General features: G+C 56.0%; 1 protein-coding gene across 1 annotated transcript; it reads left to right on the top strand.

Annotated features, from left to right (window-relative positions):
* Positions 1-6,910: 6,910 nt before the first annotated feature.
* On the top strand, positions 6,911-12,623 carry ALDH3A1 (aldehyde dehydrogenase 3 family member A1). The gene is made up of 10 exons (XM_016196510.2): positions 6,911-7,072; positions 8,106-8,337; positions 8,834-8,919; positions 9,156-9,364; positions 9,947-10,064; positions 10,540-10,681; positions 11,303-11,469; positions 11,857-11,956; positions 12,378-12,508; positions 12,609-12,623. Exons 1-10 carry the CDS (start codon positions 6,911-6,913, stop codon positions 12,621-12,623), a joined length of 1,362 nt encoding a protein of 453 aa, XP_016051996.2.
* Positions 12,624-19,955: the final 7,332 nt, after the last annotated feature.

Raw genomic sequence — 19,955 nt, 5'->3', positions numbered from 1 at the left:
AGGCTGATGAAGCAGCCAGAAGTCAGATTATTCAAGATCTCAAAGACCGCGGGAGGTTTTCCCCTAGGAGCAGTAGGAAGCCGCTGAAGGATGTTAATGGGGGGGCATGTTCAGGCCCTCAGCCCCTCTGGCACCTTTTGGAGGGGTCATAGAAGGTGAGATGGACTCAGGGAGAGCAGGCAGGCAGCAATGGAGTGGCTCCAGAGAAAGAGGTCACAACCTGGCTAGGACAAGGCATTGGGGATGGAATATTAGAGCTTCAAAGATTAAAATCTAAAAAGCATCTCTCTGCCACACTTTCTACGACAACTCAAGCTAAGCCGGAACCAAAACTTAACCAAAATAATAATAACAATGAACAGTTAAAATCTAAAGGTTTTCTTCTCCACAGGAACAAACGAGCTTTGAGGCTCCTCGCTGCATAGTGCCAGGCCCTAGGAGCCGCTGCTCCTGGAGACAGCAGCGGCGTTTCCACAGAGCTGCCTGCGGGCCGGAGGCTGCCTGGGCCCCCGCAGCCTCCGGGCCGCTGCTGGTCTGCGCTTGCTGCCTGGTTCTGTTCAGGGCCCGGCTGCTGCTAGGGATGAAGGCGCCTCAGGAGCAGAGAAGGCGCAGCCGAGCCTCCGGGAGGGGTGCGGGAACCCAAGGAGGGCAGAGGGCTGGGGTGCTCATCCCTCGGCTTCCTCCCGCTGGACTTTTCACCTGAGGAAGCTGAGCCCAGAGGAAGGACAGTTTGTGGCAGGGCGTGCAGCTGGCAGTGCAGCGCTGGGCGAGCGCCTTCGCAGGACCGAGGGGGGCTGAGGCCGACCCCAGGGCCTTCGCAGGACCGAGGGGGGCTGAGGCCGACCCCAGAGCCTTCGCAGGACCGAGGGGGGCTGAGGCCGACCCCAGAGCTTTTGCAGAACCGAGGGGGGCTGAGGCCGACCCCAGGGCCTTCGCAGAACCGAGGGGGGGCTGAGGCCGACCCCAGGGCCTTCGCAGAACCGAGGGGGGCTGAGGCCGACCCCAGAGCCTTCGCAGAACCGAGGGGGGCTGAGGCCGACCCCAGAGCTTTTGCAGAACCGAGGGGGGCTGAGGCCGACCCCAGGGCGCCCCGGGCCGGGCCCTGCAGGGCGCCGCCGTCAGGGTGAGTCAGCTCCTCCGGCCTCGCATCCCGCCCTCCGCTGGCGAAGCTCCCAGCGGAATCTGGGCCTCCTGGGGACCGCGCTCGCCTTGGCTAGCCTGCAGCAGAGCACCTGGCTGGCCCCTCACCGAGTCTACAAGCAGAGGGCAAGGGTCTCCTCCAAAGATGACCAGGGGCCACCACCAAAAAGTGGGAGTGGGGGAGGGTTCCAGGTTGGCGCAAGAGGCCTGGCCCACCCACCTGCTCCTCCCATCTCAGAGGGTGCCCCATCTGCCCCCCGCGCAGCCCCGGCACCCCAGGCACCCCAGGCCCGGAGCCTGTCAGTGTTGCCTCCTGCTATTCTGGAGGGCTTCCCGCCCCTCATCTAGATTGGGGTCTTGTCATTTCAGCTTTCAGTCTGGACCTCACTAAGAATATACCCTATTAAGAGGGCTTCCCTAAAAACAAAAATCTCAGATATAGGTCTCTATGATAAGCTTCTTCGTGCTCCGGCACCCCCACAGCCTGGCCTAGCCCACAGACCTCCATGAGCCCCCTGCCCCCAGAGCCCCCTTCATCCCCTCACCTCCTGCTAGTAACAGTGTACACGTCACACCTAATTAATAACTGCGGTGGACAGAGGACTTTGACCCCTGCCTCTGTGCCTTGCTTTTGCTGTTCCAAGCCCTCCTTCTGATCTTTGCCTAAATACCCCTCGTTCAGCTCAGATGCTGTTTCTCCTCCCGAGGGGGTCCTTATCTGAGTCCCTGTAGCATCTTATGCATATTCCAATTGCTACACCTTTCATATCATTTTGAAATTTCTTACTTACCCCATCACTCAACAAATATTTATTGAGCACCTATGTGCCAGACACTGTTATAGGTGCTAAGGACTGCAGCAGGGAACCAAATTCTAGTTGTGGGGGACGACAGGTAGCACACGAAATATGCAGACAAGCCGCATGTCAGAGGGCGGTGAATGCTCTGGGGGAAGAAGACAGCGATGTCTCGGGGTTGCTGCTATTTTTACATCATATTTGAGCAGAGCTACGTGGGTGGGTGCACCTGGAAGGGCGTTCCGGGGGGTGGGGGGAGAAGGGCAAGACCATCCTCAGGGGCTTCTAGGACATCATGGAAAATTTGTGTTTTGCTCCCAGTGAGATGGGAAGCAAGGACACCTAACGCTGGCTGAACAGTCCTCAGGTGGGTGCCAGTGGCAGGAAGTGCCTGGCAGGAGGAGGCCTAGAGTCCATGGGGGCAGGGGAGGTGTGAGGAGTGAGGGCTGTGCTTCTCCACATCTGCCTCCATCCCCAGTGCATGGCACAGATCAGGTGCCCAGCAACCATCTGCTAAATAATGGAGGAAGGGGCTTCCAGAGCCCTTCCTTCCCGAGCGTGTCTGGTTTCCTGGACAACCACACAGAGGAAGATCCCTCGCAGTTAGTACTGGTTCCTGGCCTCTTCTCTGCTGTTCAACAAGACAGCAGATCACATACCAGTGGGGAAAAAGCTGGCTTGAAGGTCTCCAGGGTTGGAGAGCTCAGCCTTGATGGTGCCCTGGCGCCGGTGCACAGGGCAGAGGGGCGAGGGGATGAGCCTGTGCAGCGGGGCCCCTCAGGAAGCTGTGACCCGCACTGTGACTCGGACCCCACCCGCTACTGAGCTTATGTAACTGGAAAAATCGTGAGGACTGCCTCTGGCTGTTGCACTTTGGAAATCTGGAGGAAGTCCACGTCAGGCTGAATCAATCAGCAGACCCCACGCCCAGGGCAAACACAGGCCTGGACTCCTTCTGAAGATTGGATGTGAGCCCTGCCCAAGCCTTCAAAGACACATTCCTGCATTTTAGAGTGAACAAAGGGCTAATCCCTGAAGCTGGGGCTCCCGGGGAGCAGAGGCCCTGATTGTGCTACACCCCACCTTTGAATATTGTTTTGGTCTTGTTGCGTAACTTCCAGGGCAGGGATGCCAGGGCTGAGTGGGCGGGGAGAAGGCTGAGTGGATGAGGAGAAGGTCCTTAAATGCATCCACTCGAGGCTGGTGTTCATTCCAGGAGCTCCAGCCACCCAGAGAGACTGTCAAAGGTAATCCTCTCCCATCCAAGTTCTTTATCTTTTTCCCTAGGTGGGGAGATCTAGCTGGAGCTGGCACCAGGAGTGGGGTCCATCTCTGGCTGGTCCTCCCTACACCCCAGGAATGTCTAATGAGAATCCTTGGGTTGGTGCCCTGAGGGTCCAAAGCCCACCTCTGACAGCTCTGCCGTCCCCCAGCACTGGGAGGTGGGGGCCCCAAGGGTCAGAGAAGCAGGGGGCCGAGAGGATGGTGGGGGAGAAGCCCTAATCCACTCCCCCAGACGGCAGCAACGCTCAGTAGTTAAAAGGCATGAGCTGAGGATAGAGATAGAAAGGCGTGAGCTGAGGATAGAGATAGAAGCCGGCTCAGATCCTGACTTTGCCGCTTGCTAACTGTGAGACCAAGACAGGGCACTGAACGGCTCTCAGCCTCACTTTCCTCACCTATAAAACGGCCTCCCAAAGTTCCAGAGTTTTTTGAGGATCAAAGGGGATGATGAGGGGAGGCCGTCCACAGGGGAGGCGGCAGGACCTAGGGATGCAGGAGGTGCAGTGCACTCCAGCTGCTCCCAGTGGGGTGTCAGGTGCAACAGGAGATGCTTTCTTCTCCATTCATCTTTGTAATAACTGTGAGCTGTGATCAACGCTATCCACAGAGGAGGCACAGGGAGGCCCCTTCCAGGGACCACACAGTTCTGATACTAACTGGGGTGCCAGCCTACCCTGTCTCACACCAGGCTCTTGTGCCCTGGGCTGCCTGGCCTTGGTGGCCGATGGCCAGAGGCTGCTGCTCTGGTTTGACCACACAAGGCTAGGGAGGGAAGGAGGACCTTCCTGTTGGGCTGTGTGGTCATGGTTAGTGGGGTACCCAGTGAGAGGGCTCCCTCCATCAGACCTAGGGAGGGGTCCATGACATGTCCAGAGGGGTGCCCTGGATGCCAGCAGGGCCCCCCTCACTGTGCAGAAAGCCTGGAGTCGGGGTCAGCGCCATGGAGAGGAGAGGCAGTGGAAGGAATCAGATACCACTTGCTAGAATTAAACAGGAACACACGCACATGGATACCTCCATCTTCTGGGGAAAAAACAACTATAATAATACATACCATATATACATACATATATATGACACATAGTATATATATCATATATACATTATTGCATACATATATATGTGCTATAAATACATATGTGTGGTATATATAATTTTTTTTGCAAAATGGAAGCTTTATTGTGTTTTATTTTTTTTTACTTTCTTCTGTTAGAAGTTATGCGGTGTCTGAAGTGGGTGGAATACCTCTGGGAGGACAATAAGGAGTTGCTGCGAGAGAAGGGAGAGGGAGAAGGGAGGCTTACTTTTCTCTGTGCCCCTCTTTTTTGTATCTTTACATTTCCTACCATGAGCATGGATTACCTATTACAGATTACCTTTATTCAAAAAGTTAAATATTTTATTTTTAATTTTTATTGTTGACAGTATTACATATGTCCCCATTTTCCCTGTCTTTGCCCACCTCCACCCAACCCCCACCTCCCCTTCCCTCTGGCCATCACCACACTGTTGTTTTTGTATAATCGGCATGCATATGCGCTCTTTGGCTAATCCCTTCACCTTCTTTCATCCAGTCCCCTCATCTGCCTTCCCCCCTGACAGTCTATCCTATGTACCCAGGCCTCTGTTTCTATTTTGTTCATCAGTTTATTTTGTTCATTATATTCCATATATGAGTGAGATCATGTGATGTTTGTCTTTCTCTGCCTGGCTTATTTCACTTAGCATAATACTCTCCAGGTCCATCCATGTTGTCTCAAAGGATAAAAGGTCCTTCCTCTTTACAGCTGCGTAGTATTCCATGTGTGTAAATGCCCCACAGCTTTTTATCCACTCATCTACTGATGGGCACTTGGGCTGTTTCCAGATCTTAGCTATTGTAAACTGTGCTGCTGTGAACATAGGGGTGCATAAATTCTTTGTGATTGGTGTTTCGGGTTCCTTAGGATATATTCCTAGAAGTGGGATCACTAGGTCAAAAAGCAGCTTGATTTTTAATTTTTTGAGGAACCTCCACACTGTTTTCCATAGTGGCTGCACCAGTCTGCATTCCCACCAGCAGTGCACTAGGGCTCCCCTTTCTCCACACCCTCGCCAGCACTTGTTCTTTGTTGATTTGTTGATGGCAGCCATTCTCACAAGTGTGAGTGATACCTCATTGTGTTAACAAATGTTTTAAATAGATGCAAATTCATTGCACAAAAATTTAGCACTACAGAAGATGAAAGCAAAGATCACCACTAATTCCACCCCTACCAATTGCCACCATGTGGGGGCCGCCCATCTGGTCTCTTCTTGCATGTGCACACACACATGCACACCTAGTGTACCTGCTGTTCTGTAACCTGCTTTCTTTATCATCCCTTGTGTGGGGGATACATCTGGCACAGAGAGAGCACCCTTTGTAAAGGTGCTGAAACTTCTGTCTCTCTCCTAAATACTGCTCAGTCAGCCATCACTTAGGTGCAACATAGTCCACTTATTTTTATTTAATTTATTTATTTTAAATATTTATTGATTTGAGAGAGAGAGAGAGGGAGAGAGGCCGACATCTATTTGTTGTTCCACTTACTTATGCATCATTGGTTGTTTCTTGTATGTGCCCTGACCAGGGATCGAACCCACACTCTGGGTGTATCAGTACGATGTTCTAATCAACTGAGCTACCTGGCCAGGGCATTTATTTTTATTTAAAAAATTTTTAAATTGATATTTAGAGAGAGAGAAATGTCAATGTGTGAGGGGAAACAGCATTCGGTTGCCTCTTGCACCCATCCGTGCAGGGAATCAAACCATTGCCTTTTGGTGTGTGGGGCAATTCTCCAATCAACCGCACCGCCTGCCCAGGGCTAAACTGTCTCCTACTGATGAACATTTAGGATGTTTCCAGTATTTCTCTGGTATAAACAAGCTTGATGAACTTTCGTACTCGAGAGTGTTTAGAAACACTGTAATTTCTATAAGCTCCTGAATGTGAACCTGTCAGAGTAATACCTTTTAAAGGCTTTGCTAAATGTAGGCAAATGGCTCTCAGGAAGGACATCCCAACCTGTCAATATGGTTTCTTGCACCCGCAGCAGGAATCCCCTCCCCACTTGTGCGTGGAGGTTGGAAGCTCTGCAAGCTCTTTGCAGGCCGGAGCTCTGTGTCTCGGGTGTTACAGGCCAAGCCTGGTTCTGCCTTCGAAGCCTTTGAGAAAGGCGGGTGTTCTGACTCTGGCTTCCCTTTAGCCAGCTGGGTGTAGAGTCGCAGCCTGTGCCATCCAGCCCGGGCTGGGAGGCGGCTGGCTGGGTGCGCAGAGCTCCTGGAGGGTTGGCCTGGGGGCCGCAGCAGCTTGGCCAGGAGCAGGCTGAGGCAGGAGCGGGGCGCGCGGCGCCAGGAAGGGCCCGCCCGCAGTCACACTCTCGGTCTCCCGCACTCCTTCCCGGCCTCGCCGCAGGGGTGTCAGGCGCATCCAGGGGCCCGGGGTCCAGACCTCTGGCTTAGGGAGGCGCGAAGGCCAAAGAAGGGCACTGCCCCAGCGCCCCTGGGGAGACCTGCCTCTTCCTGTAAAGTAAGGGGGAGCAGTGAGCAGTGAGGGTGCGACCTCCACGGCCCCCGGGCCCGGTGCCCCCAGGGCCCGGCGTCGGGTCGGGAGGAGGGGCAGCTGCCCTCCGCCCGCTCCAAGGCCCCGCGTCCCCGCAGGCACCATGGGCAAAATCAGCGAGGCTGTGCAGCGGGCCCGCGCCGCCTTCGCCTCGGGCCGGACCCGCCCCCTGCAGTTCCGCATCCAGCAGCTGGAGGCGCTGCGGCGCATGATCAAGGAGCGCGAGAAGGACATCGCGGGCGCGCTGGCCGCCGACCTGCACAAGGTGGCCCCTCCTACCCCCCGCCCGGCTTCACTTTCTTCTCCATCCACCAGCAGCGGGAGGCCACCCGTTTCAAGCGTCTCCTGCGGACGTGGCCTCCCAAACCTCAGGCTTCCCTGCTGCTCCAGCCTTCACCCCCCAGGGCCAACGGGTTCCCTACACCAGGGAACAGCAAGCTGGGCAGCCCCCAGGTGGAGGCATCTCCCCCCTCGTCCTGCATCCCTGCCCCGAAGCAAAACGACACATCTCCGAGCTCTTAAACCCTCCACCCCGTGCCCCCAAGGCGGGGGCCCTGCTTGCACCCCTCCATCTCAGCTTGGAGGAGGGCAGGGGCCCTTTGCTGCTCTATTTTTTAATCTCTCGTGACGTCTCATGTTAAAACAAAAAATAAAGACGACGACTTCGCAGCCCCGTTTAGCCAAAGTCCAAGGAGGAGCTGAACGCTCGGCTGTGCGCCCAGCCCCTCCCCGCCCCCGCCCCGCTTCCCCTGGATTCACTCCTGACCCTCTCTCTGGAAGCCCCTCTCCTGTGCCCCTTCTTGAAGGTGGCCTTCTTAGGGCTCCGTCCTGGGCTCAAGGGTCATTTTAATCTGTAAGGGCCCCCGGGCACTCCCTGGCTCCTTTCTCCTCCGCGCATTAATGGCTCTCGGATCACTGCCGAGGTCAGGGATCCTTCAGGCACCTTAAACTTCACACTTCCGAACATTCCTGGACCCCCAGGCCTGGCAGAAAGGAGCCCTCAAAGACCCACTGCTCCAGTGGCCGCTCCCCAGCTCTGCTCCCCGTGTGCCTTCCCTGGCCTGTTCCCCACCCTCCCATGGTTGGACATTTGGGGCTCTGTTCAAGGTGCCACCCAGCAGCCCGAGGGAGTTCAGAGCATGCTCCTATTTTGCAGATTGGGAGGCTGAGGTTAGGAAAGGGTAGCAGGTCATTAAGGGTCACGAAGCGAGGGAGCAGCGAGCGGGACCCACAGCCAGCCTGGCAGCGCCCAGTCAGAGCCGGCGGCTGGCGAGCTTACAGGAGCCCTCTCGCTGTAGAACGAATGGAACGCTTGGCACGAGGAGGTGGTATATTGCCTGGAGGAGATCGAGTACACGATCCAGAAGCTCCCCGAGTGGATTCTGGATGAGCCCGTGGAGAAGACTGCCCAAACCCAGCAGGATGAGTGCTACATTCACTCGGAGCCCCTGGGTGTGGTCCTCATCATTGGCACCTGGAACTACCCCTTCGATCTCACCGTTCAGCCCATGGTGGGCGCCATTGCCGCAGGTACCATGGGCCTCCTTCCGGGAGATCAGGAAGGATCACTGCTCCTCACTGCAGAGTGGGGCCAGGGGAGCTCAGGCCTGTGAGAAGATGGGTCCTGGGGGCAGGCAGAGTTTAGTGAGTCTGTCTTTCACAGGAGGCTGCAGGGACCAAACTTTTTATCCAGGCCTCCTGGTGCCCTCCAGGCCCAGCCAGGCTCAGATGTGCATGTAGCTTTCCTCCCTGCCCGTGTGTGGGGCTGTGCAGAGCTCTCAGCTAAGATGTGTCAGGGTTTTCTTACCAGTGCTCTGCGTGGGCTCCGAGCACTTCTCTCCCCTCTCTCCTTTGCTCTTTTCCCACATGTCATCAACTGCATAGGGCAGGTGGGGCAGGTCCTGTGGCATGTGCCCACAGCTCTGCTGTTCACTCCTCTGAGGACACAGAAAATGGAGGGAGGCACCAGGCTTGGTGACTGGGAGGGCAGAGCAATGCGGTGGGGCCACCCTGACTCTGCTTGCAGGGAATGCCGTGGTCCTCAAGCCCTCGGAGCTGAGCGAGAACATGGCCAACCTGCTGGCCACCATCATCCCCCAGTACCTGGATAAGGTGAGGTGCTCTCCAGGGCCCAAGGAGAACTGTGGGGCCAGGTCCTGGGATTGAGAGATAGTGACTTCTTGCAGCAAGGGGCCAAGCCACTGGTGGTGGTGAGGACAGCTGGCCTCTCCCCTTGCGGTGAACAGAGCCCCTGAGCCAGGAGACGGTGTCTGCTTGGCGATATTGCCTGGGCAGAGCAAGGAGGGTCTGTGGTCCCTTCTGAGCCTTGCTCTCCCCTCACACGGAAGGATCTGTACCCAGTGATCAATGGGGGCGTCCCCGAGACCACCGAGGTGCTCAAGGAGAGATTTGACCACATCCTGTATACTGGGAGCACTGGAGTCGGGAAGATCGTTATGACAGCAGCAGCCAAGCACCTGACCCCTGTCACACTGGAGCTGGGGGGAAAGAGCCCCTGCTACGTGGACAAGGATGCCGATCTGGATGTCGCCTGCAGGTGAGGAGCTCGGTGCCTGTCTGAGCTAGTGTGGCCATTCTGACTGCCTCCCAACTCATGAGGACCACACGTGCTCTGAGTGACACAGACATTGTCCCTGCCCTCATAGTGCCTGCAGTCCTGGCAGGAGCCTGGGTAGAGGTGGGGGGAGCAGGCAGCCCAGGGAGGCCTCCTGCAGAGGAGAGGTTCAGCCAGAGCTCTGCCCAACTTCCATATCCCACCTGCATAGCCTTCCAGGGTGGGGAGACCCCCAGCAGCAGTGACACCTGGCTGCAGGGCTCAAGGGCATGAACAGAGGGGCACAAAGGCTGCCCGCCCCAGACATCCCCCCACATTCCCAGCACTCACTGATGAGGTAAAGATGTGCAGTGCCACGGGCCCCTGTGAGCACTCAGGGACATGGGTCTACTCTGTCTGGAATCTCAAAGCCAGTGGGCTAACCCTGCTGGGAAGTCACAAACTCTGGCTTCTGCAGACCGCTCTCTCCTCAGCCCTTGAGTTGATCCTGAGCTGATGGACTGAGGTGCCTGTTCTTGGGTAGCCTCCCGTGTTGAAAAATAGTCTAATCTGGGATTTTCACAGACGCATTGCCTGGGGGAAGTATATGAACAGTGGCCAGACCTGTGTGGCCCCTGACTACATTCTCTGTGATCCCTCCATCCAAAACCAAATCGTGGAGAAGCTCAAAAAGTCCCTGAAGGTGAGTGTTGGCCCATGGGGGTGAGATAGGTGGGTGTGAACTTTAGAAAATTGGATTTTCTTTTCTGATCATAAAAGTAATCCACACGATAATTTGGAAAAGATTAAAAAGCATAAAGAAGGGAAAAAAAGTTCCACCCAGAATCCTGCCACCCAAAGACAGTGATTGCTGACTGGTTGGTGTGTCCCCTTCCCTCCTCCTTTCTGTGAACACACAGCTCCTTACTGGGTGTCCAGACGCTGAGCGAGTATTTCTTTGAGACAGTGCTGTCTCCACACTTCCCATGCTGTGGACACCATGATGCTCCCCAGACATGTGGCAACCCCATAGTCCCTGGTGTCATTGTGCCACTGTCCACTGCACTGGCCAGGCAGTGTCCACATGTTCTCCCAGGCCGGTGGCCATCGACCTAGCAGCCTTTGGCTGTGACGAGGGTCCTTCTTCTTATCTGAAGCCTGTCACCTCTCTTCCACAGGAATTCTATGGGGATGATGCCAAGAAGTCTCGTGACTACGGAAGGATCATCAGCTCCCGGCACTTCCAGAGGGTGATGGGCCTGCTGGAGGGCCAGAAGATTGCCTTCGGAGGCACCGGGGATGCGGCCAGCCGGTACATAGGTGTGTGTGCTCACCTTTGGAAGAGCACTGCCGCCTGCCCAGGCTGCCAGCGTCTCTGCAAGGTGGCAGCAAGTGGGCACAGATACTTGAAGAGCAGACAACCCTGTGGAGGGCTGGGGTAGGCCTGGGGTGGGCTCTGGTGCTCTCGGTGGGCAGGGGCCGCGCACAGCTCCTGGGAAGACCTGCCCCAGCCCAGAAGCCCCTCTCCCCATGAGGTGCAGAGAGCAGCTTCATCCCCTACCCAAGCATCGGCAGGGGGTGTGAACAGCAGCACAAGAGGCCCGGGTGTGCAGAGCTGGAGGGGCCCCAAGTACCGAGGCCTGAGGATCACCAGATAGGGTCCCAATCAGCCTCCAGCTTGCAGGGGACGGAAGAGCTTCGGCAGGGGCTCAGATAGCTGGTGGGGTGCAGTGCCTGGGCTCCCTTCCATACAAGTTAGTCCGTCATTCTTGCCAAGGTCTGCAGGATGGAGCCCAGGTGGGTGGAGACCTTGTTTCTGTCCCTCTATAGGCCTCGGCAGCCTTATCAGTGAAGGAGTGAAGGGAGGAAGCTAGATGCTGGGACTCGTGGGGAGGGCCAGGGTCTCAGCACTGGCTGACCCTGGCTTGTTTCCTGCCTCAGCCCCCACCGTCCTCACGGACGTGGACCCTCAGTCCCCGGTGATGCAGGAGGAGATCTTTGGGCCCATCATGCCCATTGTGTGCGTGCGCAGCCTGGAGGAGGCCATACAGTTCATCAACCAGCGTGAGAAGCCCCTGGCTCTCTATGTGTTCTCCCAAAACGACAAGGTGGGCCTGGGGTGCCCTCCTCCCGGGGTCCTGGGGTTCCTGGGCATAGCACTCGTGTCAACAGTGCAAGGGCCCACAGACCTGGGTTCAAATCCCAGCTTCCCTTCTCACCTCTGTGTGATCTCGGGCAGGTCGCTTAACCTTTGAGTGAGATGATCATTGACAGTGCCCTCCATAAGTCACGGGAACTGTTACCATTTCCCCACCTAGTCCTTGATAAGTGGGGAGACTGGGCTCTGACTGGGGCTCAGGGTGCAGACCACGGCTGGGGCTCTACCTCCACCAGCTCACATCTTTGAGGCTCCAGGATGTACCCAGTCAGGGTGGGGAGGGGGCCTGGGATGTCCTGGGGCAGGAGACTGAGGCTGGGGCTGGGTGCTGTTGCAGGTGATTAAGAAGATGATTGCAGAGACATCGAGTGGCGGGGTGACCGCCAACGACGTCATCATCCATCTCTCAGTGCACACTCTGCCATTCGGGGGTGTGGGTGAGTCTGGGGTGGAGTGTTGGGGTAGGCCTGGGGTGGGCTCTGGTGCTCTCGGTGGGCAGGCAGCCTACCTGCTCCCCACAGGTGTCCCCTCTACCCTTGGGCTGGGAATTCAGGAGGGGCCGGAGCAGCCCTGGGTCTCAGACTCCCACTAACCTTTCCCATGTGACTCTCTGGCCTCTGCCTGCATATCCATTAGCCACCCTTAACCTTGAGACCCTAGAGGGCCCCAAAGGTCACCTGGTGCCCTGAGCCTGTTTCACAGAGGTCCTGAGAGAGGCAACATGGGCCAGAGGCTCGCCTTGGGCACTGTCTTTGTTGTTCCGGGTATGGACACTAGGGGGATGCCCGAGGAATAGGCTGCCCCTGGGAGGGTCTGGGGGCCTTGGGGGCTCCTGGGCCTGAGCTCTCCTCCTCACAGGGAACAGCGGCATGGGATCCTACCACGGCAAGCAGAGCTTCATCACCTTCTCCCACCGCCGCTCCTGCCTGGTGAGGTCTCTGCTGAAGGAAGATCCCTTCAAAGGCAGATACCCCCCAAGCGTGGCCAAGGTGAGAGGTGGGGGGGGGTGTTGTCAAGACAACCTGGCTGTTGGAAGCCTCCTGGCCTGCATAGAACCAGGGCCTCACTGCGCCCATGTCCTCCTCACAGATGACCCGCCACTGAAGCTGCCGCACCTGGCCTCCCGTGCTGTGCCTTCACCCTGCTCTCCAGCACCTTGGAGAATTGTTCCTGGAGCCCCCCTTACTGCTCTGTGGACCAGTGCACACCCCCACGACAATTCAGGCCTCGGGCCTCACCTCCCCAAGTCCTTGCCCCCTTGCTGGGCATGTAAGATAATAAAGTTTTCCAAATGGACAAATGAGTGTGAGCCTGCTTCTTTTGCAGCCCCGCACCCACCCATCCTCTGCTGTGCTGTTCCATCCCCACCAATACCATCCTGACAAGCAGTGAAGGGAAGGGCTCCCCAAAGGGCCCCACAAAGTCTCACATTAGCTCCCCCCCCAGGCCTCATGACAGGAGGCCCTGGTGTGGAGATGTCTGCCTTTCATCTAAACTTTGGGAGAGATGTCAGCTTCATTTCTCATGTGTCTAGCAGAGGACAAGAGGCTCAGAAACTGAGGACCAAAACACTCCTCTCAAATTACCTTTGGCATCTAGAGCAGGGGTCCCTCAGTGAGACCACGCAGCTGTCAGCACGAAACCCAAGGGGTTTTAGAGTGCTGCTCCCAGGGCAGAGGGCAGGAAACCAGGTTAGCCTCCAGGACCACAGTGCCCGGCAGTTTCAGGCAGGCAGCGTCTGGGTCCAGAGGTCTGGCCTTAGGGGCCTGAGGAGAGGACATGGGGTCTAGTGAGGATAGTCTGGGGCAGGGCTTTGGGCAGAGCAGGTGACTGGGGGTGGGTGGGAGAGGCCTGCTGAGGCTGCCTGCCTGTTGGGTCCTTAAGCAGGTTCCTCCCAGCAGCTGGCGAGCTGGCTACGGCTGGCTGGTTTGGGGATGAGTGCGGTGGTGCTCACAGGAGATTTCACTGTGCAGCACAGCCTGTCCGGTGCTGTCAAAACAGGGCATGCCAGGCCCCGCCTAGGGGCCTCACCCCACGCCCGCCCTCCACAACTGCGCAGGGTGTCCCTGCTCCCACAAAGGCCAGCCCTCCACTTGGCCAGGGCCCCTGCCTCTCCCCACCTTGCCCGTCCCTGATTCTCTCTCTTGAATTACCCCTCTCTGCCGTCATCAGTCCGCCCTCTGGACTGCACTGTTCCTAGTCTCCTGTATCTCACATCTAATTTGAACCCCCCCAGATCCCAAATACAACCCAAGAAGACCTGAAGCTGTCACCCATGCTTCATTCCTTTTGGTGAAGGAAGGGGAGGGTGTGGGCAGGGACTGAACGGTTTTGGATTGCTTAAACATTTTACCTTGTGCACCTGTTACTTATTTGCAAATATTCAAATAATTGAATCAGAACAAAACCAAAATCTTCTCAAAACCCACTGCCCCTCCAGCTACTGCCTCATTTCTCTCCTCTTCCTCCCATCTACTCACTGACCCATCCAGGTGAGCCTCCATCACCTCTGCTCCACCCAATCCACTCTGTCCAGGCAGCACCCACCCCCGTGTGGGCAGACCCTGTCAGCTCCATCCCCGCCTGGCCACCTCTCCTCCCAACACTCTCTTCTCCATCTCTGGGTTTCTGGGACCCCACACTTCAGTTCTCTTCCTCCCTCACCAGTTTCTCCTCCCAAATTAAAGTCTCCAGCCCCGGCCCTGAACCTTAACTCATGTATCCAACTGCCTACTTGACATATGAAATTGGATTCATAATAGAAATTAATGCTAACATGTCCACAACAGAACTCTTGATTTTCCCCTGTAAGCCTCTCCTTCCCAATATGGCATCATCTCCAGAGGGTTGCTCAAGCCAAAATCTAAGAGGCATCCTGACTCCCTGCCTTCCTTCAGGGCCAAGACTCAGCGGACCCCGGGGGTGTGCCTCCAACTCTCATCCCAATCTGCCCAGCTCTGCATTTCTGCCACCACTCCCCTGGGCTCAGCACCATCCACAGCTTCCCCAGGGGTCTTCTTTCTCCTGGGCTTCCCCCTTACAGTTCCTTCTTCTCTGAGAACCCAGATGATACTCTTAAAGCAAACACCCAGTCACGCCACTGCGAAGACAAATAATGAAAAACAAGAGATTTAATCCCCCTGCCAAAAATGTAAAGGGATCTCATTCCCCTTCCTTTCCTTAGAGCGCTTTAGAAAATTCATTATTGTGTGTTTTTCTCTGTCTCTGAATTCTGTGTAAATTTTTTCAGAAGCTAAATAAGCTGCTGACCAGCTTTATTTATTTATTAAAAAAATATTTTTATTGATTTCATAGAGAGGAAGGGAGAGGGCGAGAGAAACATCAATGACGAGAGTCACTGATCGGCTGCCTCCTGCATGCCCCTACTGGGGGTGGAGCCAGCAACCCGGGCATGTGCCCCGAGAGGGAATGGAACTGGGACCCCCTGGGTCCTAGGTCCACAGCCCCTGAGCCACGCTGGCCAGCTTTACCAGCCAGGAAGTTTTTCTCAAGCACCCGGGAGCCATGCCTTTGAAAGGCGAGCAGCAGGGAAGGCAGGTCCCCGTCTCCCGTGGGAGGGTCGGGCGGCACTTGGTGGTGCCTCGCTCCAAGTTGCAGAACTAGCTCCTGTGGTAAGGTGGGAACGTTTGTTTTTCCTCTGGATAAAGCCACTAGCTAACAGACAGTGTCCCTGGTTCCCACGTAAAGTTAGGATGAAGTGCGTGTGACAAATGTCGAGCCCTTTTCCTGCAGGACCAGGGAGCGCGGGCGGCCTGGCTGCAGGCAGGGTTGCGGTTCCTTCCTCTCCGCACTGGCCTGGCGGCCGCTGTGACCTGCCCCGCGTCCCGTTCCGAGCCTGTGCAACAGTAACAGTGTCGAGCTGGGCTGCCTCTGAGAGGGGCTTTCAGGGTTGGAAAATCCTCGCTTTAATTGTATTTCCCCAGCTCCACCCTCTGCGGCCTCCCACTGCGCTTAGACGAAGCCCTCACACCCACAAATTGCCCCACGGGGCGCTGTGATCTGAGCCCGGCCTCGCTCCCTCACCTCGGGCTCCACGCTCCGCAGCCCCAAAGCCCCCGCCCCTCCTCCCCCCGCCTCCCCCCGCCTCCCCCCGCCTCCCCCCCCGCCTCCCCCCCCGCCTCCCCCCCCGCCTCCCCCCCCGCCTCCCCGCCCCCGCCTCGCCCCCGCCTCCCCGCCCCCGCCTCCCCGCCCCCGCCTCCCCGCCCCCGCCTCCCCGCCCCCGCCTCCCCGCCCCCCTCCCCCGCCCGCCTCCCCCGCCTCCCCTCCCCCGCCTCCCCCGCCTCCCCTCCCCCTCCTCCCCTCCCCGCCTCCCCCCGCCTCCCCTCCCCGGCCTCCCCTCCCCCGCCTCCCCCGCCTCCCCCGCCTCCCCCGCCTCCCCTCCTCCCGCCTCCCGCCGCCCCGTCCTCCGTGAATCCCTCTGCAGAGGCCCGTTGGCGTCCCGCCTCCTCTGCCGATTTGCTCCCCATTGACCGCTGGTCTCTCCCGGTGAAAGTGCAACACTGGCCTTTGCCGCTGCTCTGTCTCTCTGTCTCTCTGTCTCTGTCTCTCGATCCCTAACGGCTGGGACAGTGACTGGCACACAGTAGGTGCTCACTAAGTATTTCAGTAAAGGCCTTTAAGTGGCGTCATTGTGTTTGGTTGCTCCGAATCCCCCCCCTGCCTTCTTCCCCCTGGAATCACCTTGTTTTAGGGGCTACAAGCTCGCACGAGCCAACTGGGAGGGAGAACAGCCCAGAAGCTCAAACCACCCGAACAGCGAAGACGGCCGCCCGCCCGCCGGCCCGAGCCCAGGCCCCCCGAGCCCAGGCCCCCCGAGCCCAGGCCCCCCGAGCCCAGGCCCCCCGAGCCCAGGCCCCGGGCGTCCCCCGAGCAGCGGGACCGGGAGCCCCCCCACCCCAGGCCCGAGGCGGGAGGAGGGGCCCAGCGTCCGCCGCCGCCCGCGCGCCTCCGCCCTCCTGCCCCGGCCCTGCAGTAAGGGCTGTGAACCCATTTACAGGCTGGGAAACTGAGGTTCGGACGTAATGCCCCTTGGTCTCACGGTGCGGGTCACACGCAGCCCCTGCGCCTTCCCGACGCCCCTCGCAGCGCGCTGAGGGGCTGCTCTGCGCCCGAGGGAGGGGCTGGGGAGACCTGGGAGCACGGCTCGCGGAGGAGAGGGCGCCAGGGTTCCAGAAACACTCCGAGTTTTTACAGAGGGAAAAATTAGAGCACGTGGGTGAGAATCTGCCTCCTGCCTCCTCCCCTCCTGTCCTCCCCACCCTCTCTGCCCTTTTCCTATTTCCTATTATTATTATAACACTTACAATTTACGGGAGAACCTGTTTTTTTCATAGTGTCCTAAACCTGGCCTGTTCTGGATTAATTATATTTCCAAACTAGATTTGAACTCAAAAGAAAACAATTGAAAAAAACCTTGATCTTGCCCCAACACAACACTGTGATTCAATCTCCTCTGTTTCCTTTCTATTGTTTTGTGTGGTTTCTGATTTTTTTGTTAATAAAGGAATGGGCTGAAAGAAATATTTGCACAATTATGAGTCAACCTTTCTAGACAATTGCCATTGTCCAAAACAAATGGCCAAGACTCATCACAACTCACATGTTACCAAGCAGAAGCAGGTGACATTTCTTGGTTGCTCACCGTGTACATCTGGACAAAGTGCACGAAAGGGCACCTGTGACTCCCAGTAGGTGGCCCAGCAGCACAGCCTTAGTGAATCGTTCTTCAGTTCCATGTCCAGTTGCTTCTAGTGTTTAGCTTCTCAGATAAACACAAACCAAAACAAAAGACAATAACGAAAGTCCGGCACAGCCTGTTGTAGTCACAGTCTCCTCCAAATTACAGATTTTGGTCATTGTTACTCAGCAGGAGGGAGATTTTTTTCACTCATTTGCTCACTCAACAAATATTTGTTGAGTGGACTGTGCTGGGTGCTGGGAAAGATGGTGAAAAAACATGGTCTGTACTTCTGAGAAACTTACATTTGATTGGAGTGGCTTAGCCAGGATGGGTTAGGCTACTCTTTGGTAACAAGTTAACCCCAAAATGTCTGTGGTTAACACAGCAGCTGGTTGGCGACTGTGCTCCACAGTCATCAGAGACTGCTGCTCACGGAGGCAGGCCTGGTCCGCAGGTTACACATCGGATCACCCTCCTTCCCACTCACAGTTGAAAAGGTGCTGGGAAAGGTGGAGGAATAGTGTTATTTGTTGAGCAGCAAATGTCTCTGCCACATAGACAAAGACAGACAATAAACGCATGAATAAATAGACAAAAAATACCTGAAAAGGATCTCTTACCCTTTGGGAGAGCATGGAGGGATCTGGAGAGTATTATGCTAAGCGAAATAAGCCAGTCAGAGAAAGACAAGTACCACATGATCTCACTCATGTGGAATCTAAATAAACAAAATAAACTGATGGACAAAGTGGATCCAGAGACACAGAAGCATGGAACAGACTGAGGAATCTCAGAGGGAAGGGGGGGCGTGAGTGGGTGGGGGGGGAGAGATTAAGAATTTACATGCATGTATGCATAATCCATGGACACAGACAATAGTGTGGTGAAGGGATGGGGGGGCAGTACAGGGGGGAGGGGATCAGTGGGGAAGAACAGGGAGCATCTGTAATACTTTCAACACTAAAGATAAATTTTAAAAAATTAAAAAAAACACACCTGAAAAAGGCAGGCTATGCAGATATTGAAGAATCTGCTAGCATTTAGAGATGACAAACTGAGGAGCTAACCGAAAGAAAGATTCATCATGTATCCCTAGTCTCAGGCCTCTGAGATCTAACCCTGACCTGCAGGGACTCTTGTCTCTCCCTCCCTCCCAAGACGGGACTGCTGCCATCCCAGGCCTCACCTAACCACCTCTGGAGCTCCGCACACCACCACCGGAGCTCCACGGGCCCCTGGCCTTCCTTAAAGGTAAAGCAACAGGAAGCCCACCATATCACACTCCAGGGGCCTGGACAGGGGGCAGATGCCAGGTGTGGACTCCTGACCCCAGCTCTGCATCGGAGGCTCTCCTGATCCTGCCTCTTCTGTGGGCCAGCATCACCTTCGTGCTGACAGCAGGACAGCGCCTTCTCGGATTTTCCTGCTTCCCAGCAGTTTCTGGAGCCATCCTGACTGGCTTGGACTGGCCACGCGGGCCTTGGGGAGTGCGGCAGAGCACCACTGCCCATGCAGAAGTCATCGCCCCCTCCTTGCAGACAGAATCCCCGTGCGTTCAGACAGCCACCTCAAGGAAAGGTGACTTTGTCCCCAGCTCAGAGATCAATCCCGAATAGTCTAAACCAATAGTCCTCAACCCTGGTGGCACCCTGGAATATTATAACAATTTTAGGAACTTAAAAACAATACTGATGCCTAGGATCCTGAGCTCAAATTTTTTAAATAGACTTTATCTCTTATTGCAGTTTTAGGTCCGTAGCAAAAATGAGCTGAAAGTACAGAGATTTCCCATGTACCTCCTGCCCCTCCACATGCACAGCCTCCCCAACTATCAATATGCCCCATCTGCGTGGTGCATTTGTTACAGTCTCTGAACCTGCATTGATATATCATCATGGATCCTGAGCTTTTGATTCTACATTTCAGGGTGGAGACTGGGTATTAATTAAGTTTTTAAAAGTTCTTCAAGTGGTTTTAATAAAATGCCAGGGTTGAGGGCCCCTGGCATAAGCCTGTAACGAAGTGTGTTTCTCTGGTCAATGATTAATTGAGGATGAGCTTGTGACCTAGTTGTGGGCAGCAGAGTTTGAGGGGAAGTATACAGGGCATTCTGGGGAAGGCTCCTTCCAGGATGAAAAAAGAAGCACAGGAAGGGATGACTCCTTTTCTTAGATGACGCTGTGTCTGGATGTGACCTGTGGCATAGTGCAGCCATCTTGTGACCATGAGGACAGCCCCTTGGAGGTAAGCAGACCTATTGAGAACGGTGTGGCAGAAAGATGGAAATGACTTGGCTCCACTGAGCTACTGGAGCGACCATATCTTTGGACTTTTTGTTATATGTGACAATAAATTGTCCCTCCCTCCACCTTTTAAATAAACATTTTGAAGTGTGTTTTCAGTTATTTGAAAACATCCTAATGGATGGAAGGAACCAACCATTTTTTTCAGGACAGACTCCAACCCCCTCCCCTCCCCTCCCCTCCCCTCCCCTCCCCTCCCCTCCCCTCCCCTCCCCTCCCCTCCCCTCCCGTCCTCTCCCCTCCTCTCATCTCCCTTCTCCTCATCTCTCCTCCTCTTGCCTCTTGGTCCACTCCTGGCTCCAGCGACTTCCAAGCAGGCTGGCCTGTTCCACTACCTGAGACTTCACTCATGCTTCCCAGCAGTTCCTCTGTCCTGGTGCCCCCTCCCTAGGCCTGCAAGCAGGCATCAGCCAGGCCTCCAGACTCTGAACA

Source organism: Miniopterus natalensis, chromosome 17, assembly GCF_054644295.1.
Source record: "Miniopterus natalensis isolate mMinNat1 chromosome 17, mMinNat1.hap1, whole genome shotgun sequence".
Classification (NCBI taxonomy): Eukaryota; Metazoa; Chordata; class Mammalia; order Chiroptera; family Miniopteridae; genus Miniopterus; species Miniopterus natalensis.
The sequence above is the reverse complement of the archived record's forward strand: the minus strand, read 5'-3'. Positions and strand labels throughout refer to the sequence as shown.

What these genes read in the sequence shown, in the direction of transcription:
- ALDH3A1 (XM_016196510.2), top strand. Translation starts at nt 6,911, where the DNA reads ATGGGCAAAATCAGCGAGGCTGTGCAGCGGGCCCGCGCCGCCTTCGCC. An exon ending in TGTTCTCCCAAAACGACAAG is followed by an intron (nt 11,470 to 11,856) that starts GTGGGCCTGGGG and finishes GTGCTGTTGCAG; the next exon opens with GTGATTAAGAAGATGATTGC. An exon ending in TCTGCCATTCGGGGGTGTGG is followed by an intron (nt 11,957 to 12,377) that starts GTGAGTCTGGGG and finishes TCCTCCTCACAG; the next exon opens with GGAACAGCGGCATGGGATCC.